The sequence below is a fragment of the Papaver somniferum genome, chromosome 2, assembly GCF_003573695.1.
Source record: "Papaver somniferum cultivar HN1 chromosome 2, ASM357369v1, whole genome shotgun sequence".
Taxonomy (NCBI): domain Eukaryota; kingdom Viridiplantae; phylum Streptophyta; class Magnoliopsida; order Ranunculales; family Papaveraceae; genus Papaver; species Papaver somniferum.
The window spans coordinates 165,528,701-165,551,312 of NC_039359.1; the positions used below are offsets into that span (position 1 = coordinate 165,528,701).

Below are 22,612 nucleotides of genomic sequence, written 5' to 3' on the forward strand. Positions count from 1 at the left end.
TCATCAATGAGATCAGCAACCACCAAATTAGGATTAGGACAATGAATGCAAAGGGGACTGGTAGCATCAGGTATCCAGTTATCTTCAAAAGCTTTTATACTTTTACCATTCTTAACTTCCCATCGAGAGTTCTTTTTAACAATATCCAGACCTCTACAAATTCCTTTCCACACCCAAGACGAGTCTTGGTTTTTCTTATAATGTAAAGGATGATTATTGTTGAAATACTTACATCTAAGGATTCTAAACCAAAGTTCATCCGAACCATGAGACAATCTCCAAGCAATTTTGGATAACAGAGCTAAATTGAACTTCTTTAAATCACGAAAACCTAGACCTCCTACATGCTTATGAGAACAAATGCCTTTCCACTGTTTTATATAAATACCTCCCTGATTTTGTTTACCCCACCAGAAGTCTCTTTGAGACTTTTCCATTTGATAAATGACACTATCAGGAATCAAGAATGAGTTCATATGGTAGACTGAAGACGATTTCAACACATTTTGTACCATTACTGATCTACCAGCCTGATTAAAGTGTTTTCCTTTCCACTTGGCGACACTATTGTCAAAGTGGTCAGCAAGAAAGGCAAAAGATTCAGATTTGTTTTTATTAATGAAAAGAGGGGTACCTAAATATTTGTCATTTAGGTCAATCTTCTTGACATTAAGAGTTCTAATAAGAGAGACACATTTATCTGGGTGAACTTTCTTACTAAAAAAGCAGCCAGATTTTTCGAAGTTTATCATTTGCCCAGAGACAGAACTAAACATATTGATGGCCTCAACTAAGTTCTGAGCTTCATAGTGAGTTGCTTTAGTAAACAACAAACAGTCATCAGCAAATAAAAGGTGAGACACACTAGGTGCCTCAGTAGTGACTTTAGCACCATGGATCCAGTGTTTATCCTCGCAATACATCAAATATCTGGAGAAAGACTCCATACATAAGATGAAAATGTATGGAGACAAGGGATCACCTTGTCTCAGACCCCTAGTTGGTCTATAAACATTGCAAGGGGATCCATTCAAGAGAATAGAGATGCTAGTCGTACTGATACATTGAAAAATTAACTCACACCAATGATTCGAAAAACCAAATCTTTTTAGGACATCAATCAGAAAGGACCATTCTACCCTATCAAAGGCCTTAGACATGTCGAGTTTAAGGCCCATGATGCCACTCTTAGCTTTAGTTCTTTTCATAGTATGAACAATTTCATGAGCAATTATAATATTATCATGAATTTTCCTATTTGGCACATAAGCTGCCTGAAAGGGGGAGATGATTTTACTAAGGAGAGGTTTCATTCTATTAACTATTATTTTAGACATAATCTTATAGTTTGTATTACACAAAGAGATAGGTCTAAAGTCAATAGGAGTAGAAGGGTTCTTCTTCTTTGGGATTAAAGACAGGAAAGTGTGGTTCATTTCTTTTAAAATATTTTTAGTTTCAAAAAAAATCCTTGGTGGAATTCCAAACATCTTGTTCTAAGAGACCAATATTTTCCTTATAAAACCCCGGAGGAAAACCATCCGGTCCAGGAGCAGACCAGGAACTCATTTGATTTATAGTCTCTCTAATTTTTCCAGAGAAATAGATCTTAAAAGCATATCATTATCCTCAGCTGTGATACAAGGAGTAATGCAGTCAAGAAATTGTCTATTTCTCATGGGATTGGTGGAAGTGCCTATATTACTGAAATGATTAACCAATAAATCCTCTAGTTGTTGTCTGTCATTAGACCATTGGTCATTACTCAGTTGCAAGGATTCAATGTGGTTGAAGTGTCTTTTCCTGCTCATAGATGTATGATAAAAACTGGTGTTTCTATCATAACATTTTATGTAATCAGTTCTAGACTTTTGAGCATAGAAATCCTCTTGTATTTTCTGCCAGTGCTCAAGATCCAGTTCAACTTGTTTGATTGCATCCATGTTCTGAATAAATATTGGTTGATTATTCAGAGTATGAAGCTGTTCATTTAAGAGTCGAAATTTGTGATCTATGTTACCAAAGTGAGAAATGTTCCACAGTTTAAGTTCTTGTTTAACATTTCTTAACTTGTTAGTCATTTGGTAAGCATTAGAGCCTCTAACATTTGTACTATAGGCATTTTTAATTAAATACTTACAAGTTGGGTCTTTACCCCAAAACTTAAAGTATCTGTAGGGTTTGAAACTGTTCTGGGATTGAGAATTAGTCACTAAAATAATTCGAATATGGTCTGAACCGATTGAATCAATATGAAATACTCTAGCCTTTTCATAAAGATTAATCCAAAGACTGTTACCCATGACCCTGTCTAATCTAGCTTTAATGACATTATCATCAGATTGCCTATTACACCATGTGAAAGGTGTATCGGAGAAACCCAAATCATTTAAGTCAGCACTAGAAATACAATCTTGAATAAAAGGAAACTCAACAGTACTTGGCCTAGTATTGGTGGATCTCTCATGGGTGTGCAGAGTTATATTCAAGTCACCCATGAGAATTCAGGGTTGATTAACTCTATGACCAATATTTTTAATGTAATTCCACTGTTCCTTTCTCTCGTTATAGTATATAGAACCATAGAGGAAAGTAACTAGAAATTCAGGCCTACTAGCATCATAATAGATTAAGACATTAATCATTTTGCTATCAGACTGTACCAAATCACATTGGAATCCACTCTTCCATAGAAGTGCTATACCCCCAGAGAGGCCAGCAGAAGAGTGACACCAATAGCTTGGGTAATTGAATCTATTGAGATATTGATACATTTTAGACTCATTGTTTTTAGTTTCACACAGAAAAATGACATCGGGATTTTGAGATTTTACTAGGTTCCATAAGGCATTTCTGGTAGTAGGATTGCAAAAACCTTGGCAATTCCAAGAAAGAATTCTCATAATCAGGGAGTAAGGAAAAACAAACCAATGCCTATGATTATAACCAAGGTAGATTGTATTGACTACTTCAATGCAATGTTCAAAAATCAAATGTCAGTGTTAAGAATTAAAACAGAGTCCAACACAGATTCACTATTATTCGAATTAGAGCTTTCAATCAGGCAAAAACCATTAAATATAGGGGTATTGCTATGGAAGTACAAACTATAAGATCGGACAACATAAATCAAAACCCTAAATTCAACTATTTTGCACAGAGAAATAGATAATTGAGAAATCAAATGAGGGAAGACAATCGAAGCAAGACAAACACGAGAATTAAAATCTAAATGGGTAATAGAAAGAACCTGATTTGAAGTGCTTATGGTTGATTCAGCTGCAGGAAGATGATACATCAACAGGTTTGGTTCTCTGACTCCATTATCAGCATCATCCAAGTTCAAATCGCAACCTCCATGGCTTGGTCCTCCGATCTCTAATTGAACACCTCTACCATTGATATTAGATTGGGATATCTCTTTGAGATTTTGGTTTGGGTTTTCAGAGTTCATTTGTAGAAAAACATAGTTGTCTTCGATTCCTGAGTCTCTACTTCTTTTATGTTTCCTCGGGTCGGTTTCCTCTTCAATCGGATCTTCCGGCTCCTTTTGGTTGTCCGACCCATTTTCGCCTTCCATACCATCTGGGTTATTTTGCATAGTCTCAACTAAATGAGCATGATTTGCATAGTATTCTTCGAATACAACTTCGGTCATACCAAAGATAAAAATGTTCCATGCACGTTCTTCACACATCTCTTGATTATGATCAATAGTAAAGCAGTCAGGGCAAATTTTCCTGGGTTGTTTCTCGAAATGGTATCGAATCCACACCTTCTGTTTAGCTGCATTAAGAAGCCAATTACCTCTCTTCAATGGTTGGCTAAGTTCTACTTCAATTTTTGCAGAAACTACTCTTCCTCTTTTAGTAAAACCCATGCTCCCTTCATGAGTTATTTTCCTTCCAATATCTTGACATAGTTTGTCAAGGATGCCATCATGAACATGTTCAAGAGCAAGACCCTTAAACATTACTGAGAAAACTTGACGATAAAACTCATATTCTTCAAGCGGAATAGAGTTGTCATACTTTTTCAGCACCACCAGGTGTTCGTAAATGATCCATGGGACCCTTTTTAGAATCTCGTTTACATCATCAGCTGTCTTGAATTTGAAAACAAATAGATTTCTGCCCATGGTGTTGATTTCAACTCTTTTATGTTTTCTCCAAATGATATTTACATCCTTCTGCACCTTGTCGAAATCAATATCATCTTTTGAGATGATTTTGCCGATCAAACTGTTCTTCCATTCATTGGCAACCGCATCAATATCTGCTTCCGAGATAAGGCTTCCTCTAGCACGGTTAAGTTGTCCCTGACTCAGATTTGAGTCTTGCAATCTCCTAGTTAGAGCAGCAACTTGAAGACGAGAACTCTGAGACATATTGTTGGAGGATAGAACACAGTGTTTTTTTTTGAGAGGAAGAGTTATTTTTTTTGAATATGTTCTTCCTTTCTTAAGAGCTTAAGATATATCTCCTTGGGATTTTAGGGTTTTGCTGGAGGTTTCCTAAAATTGTGGGATACTTTCCAAAATAACGTAATACTGTTGATATATTCATATAATTCTGATTAATAAGATCCGCACTATAATAAGCTTTTAATTTATGAAGGTGAAAATTGCAGTTTTTGATTAGCTGTTTCTGCACTTTTGAAACGGAACTGTTGAGGCTTGATTTATGGAATTCTATTAAATGTGCCTTTTGGTTATCATCATTGCTAAAATTACGGTTGAGGTTGAGGAGATTGAACATTGGGGTATCTTGGAATTGATAATGAAGATTGAAGAAAGGATAGTAGAAGGTATTTATAATAGTGAAACCTATCATTTCATGGTTCAAACTGTGACAGATCATAATGGAGAACTCTACAAGGAGTAAGATAAAAGTTCTAATGGAGATGAACATGGCCATATCTATGATATGGAAAACACTACTGTTTTAAAGAGTGTATAGAGAACCAAACTGCACCACTGCTTCCTTAACAACCACAACTGGTACCCTACTGAGATCAACCAAAGCACTACAAATCACACCGATTAGTTTTCCATGAAGAATAATGATAAAGAATAAAATCACAAAAAGTAAAAATACTAATAGAAAAAGAAGATCAACAAATCAAAGTGACAAAATACCAATTCTACCGGTTATCAAACCAGCCAAACACTATAATCTCCCAACATGTAAACCCCTCTTCTCTCATTAGGTTTGTAGATGAGCAAACTAGTGATGAAGATGCTAAAACTGAATTTGTTTTGCAACAAGACAACGAAACAGTCATCCCTGTTTATTTAAACAGTATCAAAACTTACTCGTCTGTTTCAGAGTAGATATTCAACACCTCAGACTCATATCTCATCTCTATGCACAAACTCTCTCTCTCGCACCTATTACAAAAAGTAATAATCCAATCTCTTTTGGGTACTATACACTATACAGGTTGCTTTGTTCATAACGTCAATGTTGTTAATGCATACACAAGAAGCTCCGTAAGATCAAGAAGGATCGGAAGCCAAAAGGTAAGTAAGAGATGAGAATGTCAGGATTGGTGATTTTATTGATGCTGGTAGTAAGTGTTGGAATGTGGGTTTATTAAATGATTTATTTTCTCAATTTCAGGTCAAAAAATTTGTGCTATTAGATTAACTCCAGAGAAAAATGATAGGATAATGTGGAGTCATACTAGGAATGGTAATTATTCAATAAGATCCGCTTATAAAGCTTTTACAAATGAAAGAGCTTCTCAGGATGAAGCTATCTTTTGGATAAAAGTCTGGAATTTATACCGTCTTCCGAAGATAAAATTATTTATGTGGAAAATTTTTGCTCACATGTTACCAGTAAATGTCTTGTTGAAGTTTTATAATCCTTATGCAGATGAAATGTGTCCCCTATGTAATGTTGATGAAGAATCAGTATTTCAGTTGTTCTTTAAATATCCTACAGCTTTGCATATCTGATTTGGTTTATCTTTGCAACATTTAGTTTCAGTGGATTCAGATTGTTCAGAAGATGTTTTCTTGTATTGGTTTGATAAAGATTTAGGGATTTCCCCTTTTGCTGTGAACTGGCCAAGTATTGGTTCTATAGTAATGTGGTGCATATGGAAGCTGCGATGTTATGTTGTTTTTAAAAAAGTAAACATTGACATGGTTAAAACTATTTTGGAAATAAGAAGAATGATTAACACTTATATGTTCTCTCCTATAATTACTCGGATTGCTAGAAAAGAGTTTAAGATTTCCAGTGAAGATGTGAATCATTTTATTTTTGTTGATGGTTCTTTTAAAGATTTTAATATGGGAAAGGGTTTCATTTGGTGTGATATTGCAGGAAGGATAAAAAGTCGTGGTTCAGGCTTTGGGCTGATTCAAGATGCGGTTGGTGCTGAAGCAACTGCGCTTTTTTGGGCCATCTCTTGGGCACAAGAGAAGAATCTGTCTAAAGTGATTTTCGTTAGTGACTATCTCCAGCTAGTAGATTTTGTTAATGGGGATAGTAATATTATCGGATGGAGAAGTAGTGATAGTTTGATAGATTGTCAGTCTTTGCTTTCTAGTAGTAGTGCTTTCAAAATTACGTATATTAAGCGTGCTAAAAATCGTTTAGCAGACCTGCTTGCACGTCGGGCTAAAAAGTATTATATTAAAGACTATTGGGTTCATTTTCCTTCTTTTCTGGACACTCTAGTTAGGAAGGAACCTCTTGTAGAAGTTTGTAATTCTATTCTTTTGTAATATATGGTGTGTTTCCATGTAATGGTAACTACAGCTTAGTCACTAGTGATGAGTATGAAGTTGCTTGATCCGGAAACCAAGAGTAAAATAGATAGGTATTCGTAGGTATATATCCATCGGGAGATTTATAATCCACGGATTTACAACTGTAGTTTTGTAGTTAAAATAACTTGAATATTTCAATTCACTTATATACTTGCGGTTTCAAAATCGTTCAATAGATGTGGTTTGGTAAAGTTTTGTAATCATTGACGGAAACTAAATTAAATTTGTGGTTTTTCATCGTTTCATGTGTATGCAATAGGTCGCATTAGGGTGCAGATCTTGCACTTTTGTTAATAATTATGTTCGCAATTTTGATTAGGCCAATGATAATTACATTTCACCAAAATAATTGCAAGTACGATGGTGAGTCGGCTGAATTATCAGCTTGTAGCTTTGCCCATCTCATTACTATCCTTCCCAAACGTGAATGACTAACTTATTATCCTAATAGCAAAAGTGATGAAGAAAGAAGAAGCGTGAATATTATAGTGAAAGTTGTGATTTTACTACTAATAAATATATATGAAACATGAGATTATCACTGATCACCGTTCAGTGGAAAGTGCGATTTTCACCAGCACATAATGAAAACTGCGATTTTCATCATATAATTACGGGTGAAAACTAAAATATTCAATGAAAATTTGAATCTCATATTAATTACAGACGAAAATCTGAAATTTACGGGTGAAAATTGGAATATTCAATGAAATTTTGAATTTTCACAAGTCCCGTTAAGCACGTGAAACCTAGAAATTTCTAAAACTTCTTGGTGAAAATTGTTTTCTTTGTTAGTTTCCTGAATCTCCGACCGTGGTAATTGAGTTTTCCTATTTATTATCGGCAAGATGTCAAGAGTTATTTTAGGGAGTTAATTTGGGAATTAAATTGATGTCAAGAGTTATTCTAGGGATTAAAATAAATCATTGCTTTTCACGTTTTAGTTATTTTAGCAAATTAGTTTAGGAAAATCAGGAGTTATTTTACGGATTATAATTATTCTTTTCTTTTTCACTTCTTTTTTTTCTTTTATATAACGATATTAATCTAGATTAAAGGTTGTTTTTGTAATCATGTCATATTTATAGATAATTATGAACATAATTATGAGTTTCTCATATATGAAATTTTAATGACGGGTTTTTAATATTTAAATAATACTTTTGGGCTAGCAAAAATTCCCCAAACCCATATTTGATTCCTCTCTCTTCCATAAATCCATCATTAAAATAATATATATTTGTAGCCGAAAATGTAAGATTTACGGTTAAAAATAATAATTTTAGATTAAATATAATGTTCATGAAAACAGAAATAATCAGCTCTTGGTTGGTAGCCTAGCAACAAGTTGGGCACCAACTCCTTTTTGAATAACAATGCCTAATCTATTAAAAATAAAACCACCCAAACCTCTAATAACGTCATTGCTAGCTAGACAATTCTTCAGACGCTTAAAAAAACACAAAGTATCTTCATTGAGTTCCCCTACAATAGAGAAAGCTGTGTGAAACGCACTTGTCCAAGTATTTAGTACGTTTTTGGGAAACAACACTAGAAATAGCTTTTCCTGGGACGAAAGAGCGAATGTCATTACCAGTGAAGGGCGATACACCCGTGACATCCATAAAAATATCTTGTCCATTTCTCAGTTGAGAACAAGAATATCAGCAGGCCTCAAATCTCTGTCGTCATCCATTAGAAAATCAAGAGAAACTTCCTTGCGCGCAGGCACACCAGCTTTTTAACAAATGTCAGCAATAACATCACGAACAAAATCATGTCGAAACTTAGTTCCAACATCCTTAGCATAGTGAAGCGCGTGATCCCCAAAGATGTCCATGGATCTGTTACAACTCGAGGATAAACTATTCTTAACAAATAGTGGGATACCGAGACGATAGCAAAGCACATCTCTAAATTGTCTTGGATCGAGGAACTGGTTAAGCCCACTAATAGGTACTGCTAACAAATAGTCTTATGCGTGTTACGGTTACACTGCCATAGAATGGAGTCTCTTACAGACATAGGAAATTGGTCTGGGATTTGCTTTTTGACTGCATCAAATAAGTAACTGCCAGGAAGTGCATTGAATGGGGGGGCAGTATCATCGACACAGTAAGTAGAAGGTAGTCCACATACCTGAAGGAAATTCTGAAGAGCCAAATGATAAGCAAAGCCTTTATCTATTGAGAATAAATTACCAAGGATCACCTTTTGCACTGGCGCAGTCCGACTCTGGAAGTTAGATAACAATAAGTACGGGTATCAGCCATGGTATAAATGCCAAGTCCACCAGGCAAGGTAGCTACTCTCTGTTGTAAAGGACCAAAACCCGCACCATCACCAGTGATTAGGAGTCTCAAATACTTAAGCAAATGGTCATCAAAAATATCAGTGGCTGGTTGTAGGGCAGCAGGATTGGTAGTACGCATAACAAAATATAATCTAGACACACCAGTGCAATTGCGAAGTAATATCATCTCGCTTTGAGGGTCGTTGAGTTTTTTTATTGCGGTCATTAGTTGAACAGTCTTGTGCACCCTGATCAACATCATATCACTAATAAAGTCCAAATCCAAACTCACAGGACCACCCAAAAGTTTAACGCCATTTGAAGGTCTACCGATGTCCGGAGGAAAAACACTGTCAGCTGTGCTTCTGGGATCAATAGAAGGCCAAAAGACTTCCGTTTTCTTCACATTAAGATGTAAACCCCTGTTTGGTCCTTCATTTTCTATTATGCTCAAGGCCTTAGCTACCTCCAGTGTATCACCAACAATTGTACTATCATCAAGGTACCAGGCATGCAGATCAAGTGTGCATCGAGAAGCAATAGACTTCACAAGGGGGTGAAGTGTCAAAGCAAACGACAAGGGACCGAGAGGATCACCTTGATGGACACCAAGTGCAAAAGAAAAAATATATTGGCCATAACAGAGTTTAGCAGGTCGCAAGTAACAAAATTCTACCCAAGCGATAAATATCTGGACAATGGAGGAGATTTCCTTGATGAGCTGGGATCTGCTCACCATGTTGAACGCATTAGAAAAGTCAATGAGCAACATTGACATTTTTTCCGAGTGGCCCTTCAACTCCAATAAGTGATTTACAACATGTAAAATACTTTCACCCCCAACAAGAACACCAACCCCGAATTGGAATTCGGCTGAATATGATGTCATATCCTTTCCGTCAGAGAAAGAAGTCACTTTGAAAACCAGTCTGCGCCAAACCGTACCAACATCAATGGGCCTAAGACTACCCCCGGGTTTAAGAAAAGGTGTCAAGGCCGCACTAGCAACGAACTCTCCTAAATCCACAGAGCATTTTCCAGCCAACCAAAGATTGACAACCCCTGAAATAGAAGATAGCAAATCGTCTGCTACAGCTGCTGCAGCCCCATTCAACACATCAACTAAGTGTTGTGCATGTAAGCCATCACGACCACACGATGTGCCTTTTGCGAAACTTTTGATAGCTCCCAAAACTGGCCTAGAATCCACCGTGACATGGTCACCAATAACATCATCAACGGGAACTTCAGAAGGAAGCGCATGTGGATGTTTCTCAAGCAGTTCTGAGTACGTTTTCTAGTTGCATGGAGCAACCCTAGACGAAGATAAAACCCGGATAACATCTGCTAAGTGGTCGCAGCCCATCTTACTCCGACAAGCTGTCAAATTGGCATCAAGACTAAATTAACCTTTATCTATTAATTATTAATCCTTCTTGATCTTACAGAGCTTCTTGTGAATGCATTAATAGCATATATATAACCTTATATATATGTTCTCTGTTTATTACACCCCCATCTTTATTTCATATTGGTGTTGTAAACTTAGGCTTCCTATTATTAAGTTAGTTTTATTTGAAGGTTATTATTGGGGCGTCACATTCCATTAGAGAGGCGTCACCTAATATGACAAAAACGAGTTATTCATAAGTAATTTCAAAAACTCTTTATCTTAAATAATTTTGTAATGACCAAACAACCCTTATTTAGTTAATTTTAATTTTAATTTAATTTAATTTAATTAGATAATGATTAAATTAATGAATTTTGTTATATACTTGATGAATTCTGGGATAAAGTTTTTGTGGGAAGAAAAACTAGAGAGAAGAAAAAAATTTAGATTTTTCCACTTACTGCTCATGTTACGGTTGGGTTGAAGCTTCGTTCCCAACCGTAATCTGTAGTTACGGTTAGGTTTGGATAAACCTGGACATAACTCGATACGGTTGGAAAAATAAGCCAATAAACAGGCCGTAAAATCAACTTCTACGGTTAGAATTAATCAAAACCTGGACGTAAAACTACATGCAAATCAAAATTTATGGTTGGAATTAATCCAAACTTGGTCGTAAGTTCTTCATAAACTAAAGTTACGGCTAGAAAAGCAGTACCGAACCTAGACGTAACACTAGCAGAAACGTACTGGAACCCTAATTTTACTTCAATTTCATTCAATCTAACCTATTTTAAGCACAAAAACGAGTAAACAAAGATGGGTTTGTTCTATTATTACCTAACATACACCATGGGTTGTTGTTGAGGAGTTTAAAATTCTGATTCTTCAGTTGCTTGAATCGGTTGTTGTTGAATTAGAATAGAAACGATTAGGTTTTTAAGTTTTTATTTTAGTTAAAGGGTAATCTAGACATTTTGTATTTGTGTTAGGATATCCCATAACCATTTTTTGGACATTAAGAATCCAAGTGAAATCCCTCCGTTGGAGTGTGACGCCCCAATAATAACCTTCTTTTATTTGTCTGTGTCAAATGAAAACACTGGTTACAATCAGAATTAGTAGCTTTGCATGATAAAAGGATTGCAAAACAAACCACATTTTCATGTAGCGCAAACATGTTATCAAAATGAAGTTCACATATGGCCGTAGCGCCTACCATATCAGTTCTTGCAAAATGTTAGGTTATCAAAATGAAGTCCACATATTGCGGTAGCGCCTACCGAATCAGTTCTCACAATTGTTGCCAAGCCTTTAACATGCCTTGCATCGTTTTCTAAGCTCTGAAAAGCACGTGCGCTTTCTTTTTTTTGTGGTTTGAACTTGTTTCCATTCGTCACTCATGACATCACACAAAGTGGCCAATCGACATCACAGCTGTCATTGCAAGGCCAAACTACTCAAAGAGATGCGGTCTACCTGAATGTCAATTTCGTAATGAAAATGCAGTTGATTTATGCTAAAAACAAAGTAATCAATTCCTGGCCACTGTGCTGGTATCAATAGCAAAATTCTAACACGAAGAGTGACAACTTTTCATAGTCTAATTTTCTCTGTCAGTGACGACTTTAGCATCTGGAACATCACCGAGGGTTGGTACCCTCCCCACCGAATCTAATCAACAGAACAAATGGAAGATTTTCAGTGAATACATGCATCGGGCAACATTGTACATGAATGTAATGTGCACGTTCCAGACTAGTTAAGCTCTTAAAATTTGATAAACTTCACCATTCTATGATAGTGGTTGTATGGCACCCGCCATTTTCATTTTTCAAAAGAACTTCCAAATTTGCAGTTTATATTGCATCCAACCAAATGGTTTACATTTAGACCAACTAAATTGGTCCGTCTTCCAAACAAAAGTGGGCTTCCATAAGACTAAGAAAATTTGAATAAAACAAGGCATTCCTTGTCATTCAACGTAACGGTGCAACAAGTTACATCAACATGTAGTATTATACTTTGTTTTGATGACAAGGATTGAAAGAATAATCCAACAAAAATATTCACCTTATGTGATTGTGGAAATTAGTAATTAACTTAGCCATCGTTAACCCGCAACATGCATATAAGGTCCATGGTTTAAACTGCGTGTATTCGTTTTCCGAAAGTGATATCATCTTTAGAATGTAGCAAACATTTGTATAAGAACTAAGAAGGGTATCTGATTCTCTGAATGAGTTGAAAAAAACAATATCTCAGTAAGCATGCAGCACGGTCAACTTGCATTCAGTTTCATCCACAGAATATATATATATATATAATACTCCTATGTCACAATCCTAGTTACTTGAGATACAAGATCATCTCAACTAGATTCCGGAATTATTTTTCAACTCTCAGGTGAATCATTGGCTCCCTAGCTAGCTTGTGGGAGGGCCACGCTCCTTACTCCCTGGCCTATGGGGAGAGCTTATACTTATTTTGGTCACTTCTGTGGTTGTTTCCTTTCTTTTGTCGTTGAGCCTATGAGGTTGGTGTGTGAATTCTCACTTGGTTGTTGGGTTTTATGAATGTGGTTCATTCTTGTCAATGCTCCTCTCCTCATGGGTCATTTAAGATTTTGACAAGATCTGTGCAAGCAAGATTGCAGGAAAGCTGTAGCAGTGTATTTGCTGTTTCAGGTGCTTAGTTAGGTGCAACAATCGTGGTGTTACAAGTAATGAATTTCTTACTTAAATTCTGTCGGTGGGTGCATATGTAGGTAGGAGTGTTGTACTGCATGTTTTATATAAGAAATGACACTCCAAGTGTAGTAGCATGTGTTTGCTGCCTGGTTGTTGTTTTAGTATTAATTTTGTTGTAGTAGTGAAGTAGTATTTCCCACCATAGGTTTGTCACCGCCCCAATTGCAAAAGTTAAAACTTTCCGGGAGATATAATTTGAGATCGAGACCTGCTATTTTCTTCGCACAAAAAAAGAGGATATGGAGTCTAATTTGGTAAAAATACCAAACTAACTGTTTACTAATTAGCCCAGATTCTAATATAATTGAGTCCAAATTTGTGCACCTGTAATAAACGGTTGTGCATATTCCGACCGTTGTTATTGGTTAATATTGATTTGAGTGGTTTTCATTTATTTTCTGAAAATTTCGTTGAAAACCGAAAATAACTGTAATTTCCAAAAACTCCGTTAAACCTCTTTCTTCTTGTTCTCTTTGTGGCTCAAAATTTTCTCTTCATCTATAAATTCTCTCTGATTTTTAGAAACCAAACTATAGAAAATGGAAAATTAATGTTGTGGAAGCAAGACTTAAAAAAAAAAAGGAATTAAAATGTTAAAAGTTAGTTCCAACCTAGACAAAGCCGATATTATTTTTAAAGATTTTGAAATCAATTTTTGTTGCAGCAATAGCTAATGAAGAGTTGATGTTCAAAATTACTTACATCCTTAAGATTTTAAGGTATTCAAACTCTAGCAAATTTATATTCAGATTGGGAGCCCATAAATAACCAAACTCAGATAACATTCCTTTGGCCGGTTCCTATGGGGTGGCTAACCCATCTATTTGCCATGTCAGGTGGCCTGCCAAACTGGCCGCGCCATTATGGGAAATAAGTTAAGCGGTCGAGTCTCAACCTAGTGGTAGAGACTACACCGTTAGCGGTGCAATTTAGACAGCTAGCAGTCTTTGTAAAACCGGTCGGTGTTGCCGCTTATTAGATTACGAAGTAACGGCTATTTCCCCCTAAATTCACCGCCATTCAATTCAACTTGATCACACCTGAACAACTCATTGTGTCATTAAATCTATCATCCTACTTTTTTGTACCTTTAATCCTATGTTTAATTTTTAGTTTCAAATCAAATGGATTCTTCTGATGAAGAGGTGCGTATTCATATGGATCGATTTGAAGAACAACAACGAATATTCGTTCAGGCGTTGCAACAAATTGATATGAGTCAGATGAAGATAGACAACTAACCAATAATTTGCTCATCTATATTCATCGGGGCATATACCTAGAGATCCAGAGCCAAGAGAAGTATTCACAAGAATATATACATACCGGGATTGGGATGAATGACACGAGAAGATGATGCACGATTATTTTCTTCATGACTGTGTGTTCTCTGATGAAAATTTCCAAGGCCGGTTTCGCATGCCCCGACATTTGGTGCTAAAGATTATTGGTGAGCTTTGTCGGATAAAACCTCAATTTAATTATCAGTATGATGCACTGAATATTAGAGGTCATAGCCCTGAACAAAAGGTTACTTCGGTCTTAAGGATTTTAGGATATGGCAGACCTCCAGATTCTAATGATGAGTACCTTCGTATAGGCAAAACAACCGCATACAAGTATCTTTCGTTGTTTTGCGAAGCAATGATTAATCATTTTGGTCGAACTTATTTAAAAAAACCAACTGACGCGGATGTTAGAGAAATATTAAAGCAAAATCAGGATAGGGGATTTCCTGGAATGCTGGGTAGTCTTGACTGCATGCATTGGGTATGGACCGGATGCCCTGCTTATTGGGCCGGTCAGTATAAGGGTCACTACGAAAAACCAACGGTTATCCTTGAGGCTACTACTTCTTATGATTTTTGGATATGGCACGCTTTTTCCGGTCTCCCGAGATCTCAGAACAATATCAATGTTTTACACAAATTGTCGTTGTTTGAGGATTTAAAGTATGGAATTAGTCCTCATGTAAATTTCGCTACCAACGGGAATCACTACACTCATGATTATTATCTTGCAGGTGGAATTTATCCAAAGTGGTCAACTTTAGTTCAATGTCACCGTCATCCACCTGCCGGTGAAATGGGTCCTTCATACTCGTATTTCAATAGTAGACAAATGGAGCTGAGAAAGGATGTGGAACATGCTTTTGGAATTCTGAAGCGGAAGTTCACAATCATTTGTGGGCCTTATCGTGGTCTAAGTGCTCGTGAAATGCATAAGACTATGTCGACTTGCATCATTATGCATAACATGGTAATTCAATAAACTCGTCGTAATAAGAATTGGACGAACCATGAAGATGGAGATTTAAGGCCTGAGATTCAACCAACAAGAGGATTACCTGCAAGAAATTATGCGCAAATTACTAGTCATATTGAGAACATAACTCTGTATAACAGGTTAAGAGAAGATCTCAGAGCGAATATATGGGTTGAGTTTGGAAGAGATGGAGGACGAATTGAGTAGTGTTATCAAGTTTAGTTGTTTAAGTTTAATTCTTTATTTCATAGTTTTGTTTTGAGGTTGTTTAAGTTTAATTGTTTGTTTCATAGTTTTGTTTTGAAATTGTTTAAGTTTAATTTTTTTTTACGTTTTTCATTAGAAGTAGCGGTCTAGACTCGGTCGCTAGCGGTCTAGCCTCAATCGCCAACAATCTCTTATAAATACATACCACTTCATCCATTTCAAAATCACACCATTTCATCCATTTCAAAATCATAAATTCACTTAAAAACTTCTCTACTTTCTGGATAATTTATGGATGATCCTAGATTTACTGAAGTTGAAGATTTATCTCTTTGTAGAAACTATGTAATATATTACTCGAAGAGAGGTGAAGAACGACATATGAATAGTTTACCCAGTATGAGTTATTTGGGTAAAATTCATGATGCCTTATGCAGAGAGACAGGTAATCCTCATAACCGGGATCGAACTGCTTTGTTTTTCCGATTCATGACTATCAAAAAAGATCTTGTGGATTTTATAGCTATGAGAAGGATTGTGAATCGATATCGTCTTAGAGGTGAAAACAATGCGGAACTGGGAATACGAACTCGAGACGAGTGGCGAAGATGAAAATGATTTTTTTTAATACGAAGCGCATTACCAAATTCTTAATTAGTTTCTAATAACTCGTATGGGATGTTAGGCTTAATTTAGTTTTAATCTTAAGTTTAATTTTAATGGATGTTGTCAAGTTTAAGTTTTAATGTAATGAAAAAACTACTATAAAGTTTTGTAATGAAAAAACTAGAACAGTTTCATTCATCATAACCGAACTACTACATCTTCATTCAAATTAAAACTGATATATTAAAATTGAAACTGGTACATTAATTAATTAAGCGGCATTACTTCATCATGGTCTTCATCATACTCATCTTCAGCTTGACCTCCAAATTGTTTTTCCACATTTCTCTTGTTTCGTTTTTCTCCTAACTCCTCTATTAACCTGTCCATCTCCAGCTCCCATACTATCAATTGTCTTGGGTCATTGTTGAGGTGTTTGCATTTTGAATCTTATTCTTGTCATAGTCTGAAATAAAATTCTCTTGAGTTTTTCGATTTTTGTCATCTCCCTAGTCAAGAAGTACCGGTCTACTACTCTTTGCTTTTTGATGGTCTTCTGATGATCTATTAAAGCATCCAGAAAACCTTCACTTGCTTCTCCTTCTTGGGAAGATTTTCTCGCTGCTCTTGCAGCGTTTTTTCCTGAATATTTTCTCTTAAGTGCAGCATTGACATTCAAGTTGGAATTCTTGTTTGTTATGGTTTCTCGTGAAGAAAATGGATTCTCTGGAGGGGGATGAGATGTTTGAGATGGTTGTGAAACTGGCGTTGAAGGAGAAGAAGTGCATGGTGAACTTGCAGGTACATTCTGCATGTTTTCTAACACCTCTGGATTATATTTAGGCAACATTTTCAAAAAATGATAACAACTTTCATAACCAATTTTTTCCCATATTTGTGGTGCCAATTATTTCGACACTTTCGTTTGACATCAACATCAACATCGACAAGACCGCTCGCTCGAGCACGAGCAACTTGCATTATAGCAACAACATACAAGGCAACTTGGGCGTTGATTACAACGAATCGACCAGACAATCCATTTGCATCACGATCGTCGATGCTCATAGTTTCATCACGAAATTTAGCAAATATGTTATCCCACAACTTGGTAGATTGTTGTTGGGCACCATCGACACTATCTTGTGTAAAGAATACGTAGTTTATGCAAATGCATTCATCTCCAGCTAAGGTAAATTTGAACCCCTAATCTTCTTGCTTTTAATTAATTGAGAATTAGATTGAGACATATTAAAAAAAAACTACTCAATACGAATGAATCAAAGAGTTGGATGATGAAATTTGTTTTAGATTAACAAATGTGAAGAGTAGAAAAGAGAAGGTGCAAATTAAAATGGAAGAGGAATTCGGTATTTATAGGGAGAAGATTTATGGCCGTTAGATCAGATTATATGTGGCGGTGAAGACTAGTCCGACCGGCCGAGTATAAACCGTTGTCGGTCTAAATAACACCGAACCGTGTAGTCTTGACCGAGCGGTCGAGTCTCGACCACTCAGTAGAAACTTGACCTCGCCTGGCTAAGTGGCAAGTTCGCCAGTTAGCCAGCTTCATAGCGGGTGCAAAAATGACAAACTTCAGAGTTTTCCATGCCCATAAGAACCGACCTTAGATTGGATTCAAATATTTTATGTTTAGTTTCACCCCTTATATGATGTATCATCATCAGAGATTCAGAATAATAGATACTCATTCACATTCAAGGACAACAATTAAACTATTATTTATAGAGTAATTATTTATACAATTACACAAACACTTACTGTGCAACTTATGCATATATTTTTTGTGTACTGTATAGACATTCTGTCTCCTTCCACACCCAAATCATACATCCATCTTCATATTCTAAAGTTTTTACCATCAATTTCTTAAGTCGTTTTATATTAGGTGAGAAGAAGTCCCGACATCTGGTCCATCTATTTTGAAATACGATACCAGCCCGACAAAAGTGCAAATACCTCTGTCTCAGTAAAAAGAGTTCCTTCTCCATTCGTAAAATTGAACATAGGCTTTCCAGATTTCCAACATCTCTCCTAAGTCCTAACATTACCACTGCCATTACCAATCCTTGTGTGCAGAAACGAAGATTAACATTGTGATATCAGTTGGTTGTTTCGTTAAAAGAGAACCTTGATGGGAATATAATTAGAGATCTGTTTTGTTTAGCATATTGAAAATTTAAATAGTATGGAATCAAAGAGGTGCTATGTGTTCATCGAGACTTGGTAAATTATGTTTTTTTATTTGTTTCGAAGTGGTTTTAGAAACCGCCGAAAAGAAATTTGGGCCAATAGCAGTGGCCGGAACGTGCACCCCGGTTTATAAGGGGTGCACAAATTTGCACTCCATATAAATATTAAATCATTTTTATTTTTATCTAATTCACAAAACTAAAAACCCTGAAAGCAAAAACAACTTTTGATATTTTTTTGTCCAAATATCATAACTAGAATCTGTGTAAGATGCATCTAAAACGTTGGTTCTTTTATCCAGTAACAATCGCTGGGTACTCATGTGTTTTATCCACTGATTAAATTCATCATTCTTTATTTATTTTTTTGGGTTTTCCCCTTTTTTAAAATGGGTGGTTATGCATTTGTTTCATCCACGACATCTACGAGACTCATTTTTCTGAAGTTTTCTCATTCTTTAGAATCGCTGGATATGCATATGTTATATCCGCCGGTTCTGTGGGATTCATTTTTTGGAGTTTTCGCCAGTAAGAATTGGTGGATGCCTATATGTGTATCTACTGATATTATCTCCCTGTTTCAGAAACTATTCTTCTTTATTCATACTTGTATCTTTTCTCTTGATTTTACTTTTTGCAGATACAGGATAACGATAAGAAAATACGTTACTATTGAGTTGTCGAACAAAAGGATGTAGATAGGATGCCGGAGAAAGAAATTGTAAAATCTATGTATAAGTTTTCCTACTATGTAGAAACCAGACTGGAGAGAGCAATTTTATTTGGTTGATTTACTTACTTATGAAGAAATTATTGACAATTATACAAAATGTAGGAGAGATGATATTGCATTATGGTGAGAAAACGACGCAAAGATGAAGGAAATCAAAGAAGAAGTTGTTGTTGAAGAAGATGAAAATGTTGTTGATGCTGCTGATGATAATGGTGGTGCTGGTAATATTTCTTCTCATGATAATTAAGATGTAGGAAAAGAAGTAAAACTGGTTTTTATGATAATTAAGACATAGAAGTTTATGGTTGTTTAATTCTATGACTTGTTTACTTTTCTAATACTTGTTTGTTTATTTGTTTGGTTTTTAATTATTGTAAGACTTTTTTATGGATGATAAAAATATAACATCTACCAAATAACTGACAGTCGTAAGATACTAGAGCTGAGTGCTAAGATAAAACCGAGGTCGAGACTTGGAAAATGAGTCTCTAGCACGGGGACGACCAAAAAATTATTACGTGTGAGACCTGAAGACTAAGACCATGACCCTTAAAATGGAAATATGAAACTGTTTACGGTAACGATGAAAAATACCTCTAGGGTTTCCAATAAGAATGGGAGTAATTAAAAGTTTTCTTTGGAAGTGTTATCTTGTAAAGAAGTAGTTTGAGAAAAACTAATGAATAGTCTCTATAAAAATATTTAGCGAAGTGGGTAACCAGATCGATAATTTGATGAACATTTGCGTGGTAAAAAATAAAATTAGTCCCAAAAAATCATAATGTTGGTTCAATGAGTGGCATATCAGAGTGCCGGAGCTTGCCAGTTAAGCGGTCATAACCCACCAATTCAAAGCTGGTATTAGAACAATTTCAGTTCAAATGGGATTGTGCATCTGTAACTCACCATTCTCTACTCGTGCGGTGGTTATATGTAATTTTTCTCTCATTCTAGTTTTATATTGAACTTCGGGATGAAGTTCTTTAAAGAGAGTAATGATGTGAGACCCTGCACTTTTGATCATATTTATCTAAACCCCTTAGTCAAATTCTGTACTTATAGTGCGTAAAAATCTAATACTTAAGGTCCTTCAATACTTTTATGGTATCTCTTGGTAATACTAGTAGTGATGATTAATATGTGTTATGAAAACCCTAGCCAGATATCTTAAGCATGTTTTACACGTGTCATCTAAGGAGCTTGTCAAGGGTATTTGAGTGCTTCATTTGTTAGTAGTAAAACTAAAGTGGAAAAGAAAGAATAAAAGGCTCGATTTTTCCTAATCTCATTTATTTTTCCTTTTATCATCTTCTTCTTTGATACTGAAAATGGAAAAGAATTTCATTTAAGTTATGCATGAGTGAGCATTCTGGACTTGCAGTCAATTGAGTTGAGGATGTCGATAAGGTTGGTTGGTTTCATGGTCGAAGTAGAAAAACTCCTTCTACTTGTTTTTTAATTGGGAATTGTTTTTAGGTGATCATTGTTCTTAATCAGCTTAACAAACCAATGCATATCAATCGATGGGTTTGTGCTATTATACATATTGTGTGTTTTAATCAAAGGTTACATTTTCATCATTGAATTAAAGTTGTTATAAGAATAATGAAACTAGAGTTCCCACCAACTTAGCAATTTGTAGAAATTTGATGATTTAACTTTAAATTAGTTGATATGGGGTCATGGGATATCCCCATTTTACATCACTTTCATGTTTGTCACTCTGAATTGTGTAAATTGATAAATTAGGGTTCTTGTGAGAGTATAGCTCGGTCAAACTCAAAAGTTTTGGTATTTCAACATCATTACCAGATTTAATTGATCAAAAATATATCTTAATCTAAATTCTACTAGGGTCAATTTAGGGATACAAATATAGCATGGTAGTTGAGTACCGAAATTCATCAATCGACCTTGAAGACTGAGAAACAACACATACATCTATGGGAACTTCATCAACAAAGGTATGTGAAAACTGACTATCCTATTTACTCATATTTTCTACCATTCTATCTAATGAGACAATGTCGTATGACTTTAGTATTATTATAAATATTTCAAAGAAGAAATCTTGAGTAGTTGATAAAACTAGAATCATAATTTAAGCAATGGAAAAATTATCGTTGTTGATGGTGGATTTTTGACGAAGGTTATATTCATCAAATCACATCGGAAATTATGCATCTCTGATCAGTATCGATATCATAAGAAATTTGTGTCTTCACCTTCCGCAAGAGAAGTGAATTGCAGTCCTATAATCTCAAAGTAGTAATATATGTCGGCGACATTAGGGTTTCTGAAGCATAATGTTCCATATATTTCATGATTAAGCTGGAAGACTCAGCGTCTCTTTTGAATTCGGAATTCATCTCTGGTGTCTGACCCATATTAATATTCAGAATAAATATGATGTTGATCACATCATATCTGAATCAATTAAATGCTCCTAGACATATTGCATGCTAGTATAGAGAGACTAATTAATTCTAGTTGAAGTATTCATCGGTTGAATTCCTAGAAAAAATACACTGATTAAACCATAATGTTCACTTGTTCAGGACCCATGGCTTTTCTCAGCTGAATTCCATGGAGCAGTAATGAATATTTACCTTTCAGGTATATGGGGAACCCTCCGAGTAAAAGACACAGCGTTATTTAGTAATAATGCTCAAAGGAGTATCCAAAAATATGGAAGAACAATGATATGGAAGTTTGATCAAAAGAAGGAAAACGAAGAGAGAGAAAATATTAATAACATAGTAAAAAAAAAGAGGAAACCATGGAGTGTGGTCCTCACGACCGGACGGCTAGGCGTGCGCCGGGTTTAGCCGGTTCCCCACTCCTTTTTCCTTATTTTTTATATTATTTTATTATTATTAGGGTTTCCTCTTTCAAGGACTTCCTCTTTCTATCAAAACTTCCTATTTCCATATCTTTTCAAATATTGGTCCATTCACCATATGGTTAGCAAAACAAGTGGTCCCGTAACCATCATGTATTTCTACCATGATTCTTCGTAAAAAAGACCAAAATTAAAGTCCCGCAACCATCATGTCTTTATATTATTATTAGGGTCTTTCAACCAAAATTAAGAATTTCATTTAAACTCAGATTCTTCATAATATAGCCAAATAGTACTCGACGGACCATCAGAAAATACCAAAATTCTTAGGATTGGTCGGCGAACAACATATTAGTATGAGCATGCCACCATAACCGGTCATGGTTGGCCTTTTGGCTTGCAGAAGTCAGTCCCACCTCTTTCTGTAATTAATGATCCAATTAATCATTTATAGTTCATATTTGGTTCAAACTCTCTCTCCAGCAACTGGGAAGATTATCCATTCACCATCAGATGGTTCCATGCC

At 35.6% G+C, this 22,612-nt stretch overlaps 1 protein-coding gene across 1 annotated transcript; it reads left to right on the forward strand.

Moving 5' to 3' along the window:
• Positions 1-4,697: 4,697 nt before the first annotated feature.
• LOC113352389 lies at positions 4,698-6,739 on the forward strand. Its single transcript, XM_026596213.1, has 3 exons — positions 4,698-4,806; positions 5,622-5,897; positions 5,988-6,739. The coding sequence occupies exons 1-3, from the start codon at positions 4,698-4,700 to the stop codon at positions 6,737-6,739; spliced, it is 1,137 nt and encodes a 378-aa protein (XP_026451998.1).
• The last annotated feature ends 15,873 nt before the right edge of the window (positions 6,740-22,612 follow it).

Coding starts and splice junctions, on each gene's coding strand:
- LOC113352389 (XM_026596213.1), top strand. CDS start 4,698: ATGTGCCTTTTGGTTATCATCATTGCTAAAATTACGGTTGAGGTTGAG. Junction 4,807..5,621: donor TGAAGAAAGGATAGTAGAAG/GTATTTATAATA, acceptor TCTCAATTTCAG/GTCAAAAAATTTGTGCTATT. Junction 5,898..5,987: donor AGATGAAATGTGTCCCCTAT/GTAATGTTGATG, acceptor TGCAACATTTAG/TTTCAGTGGATTCAGATTGT.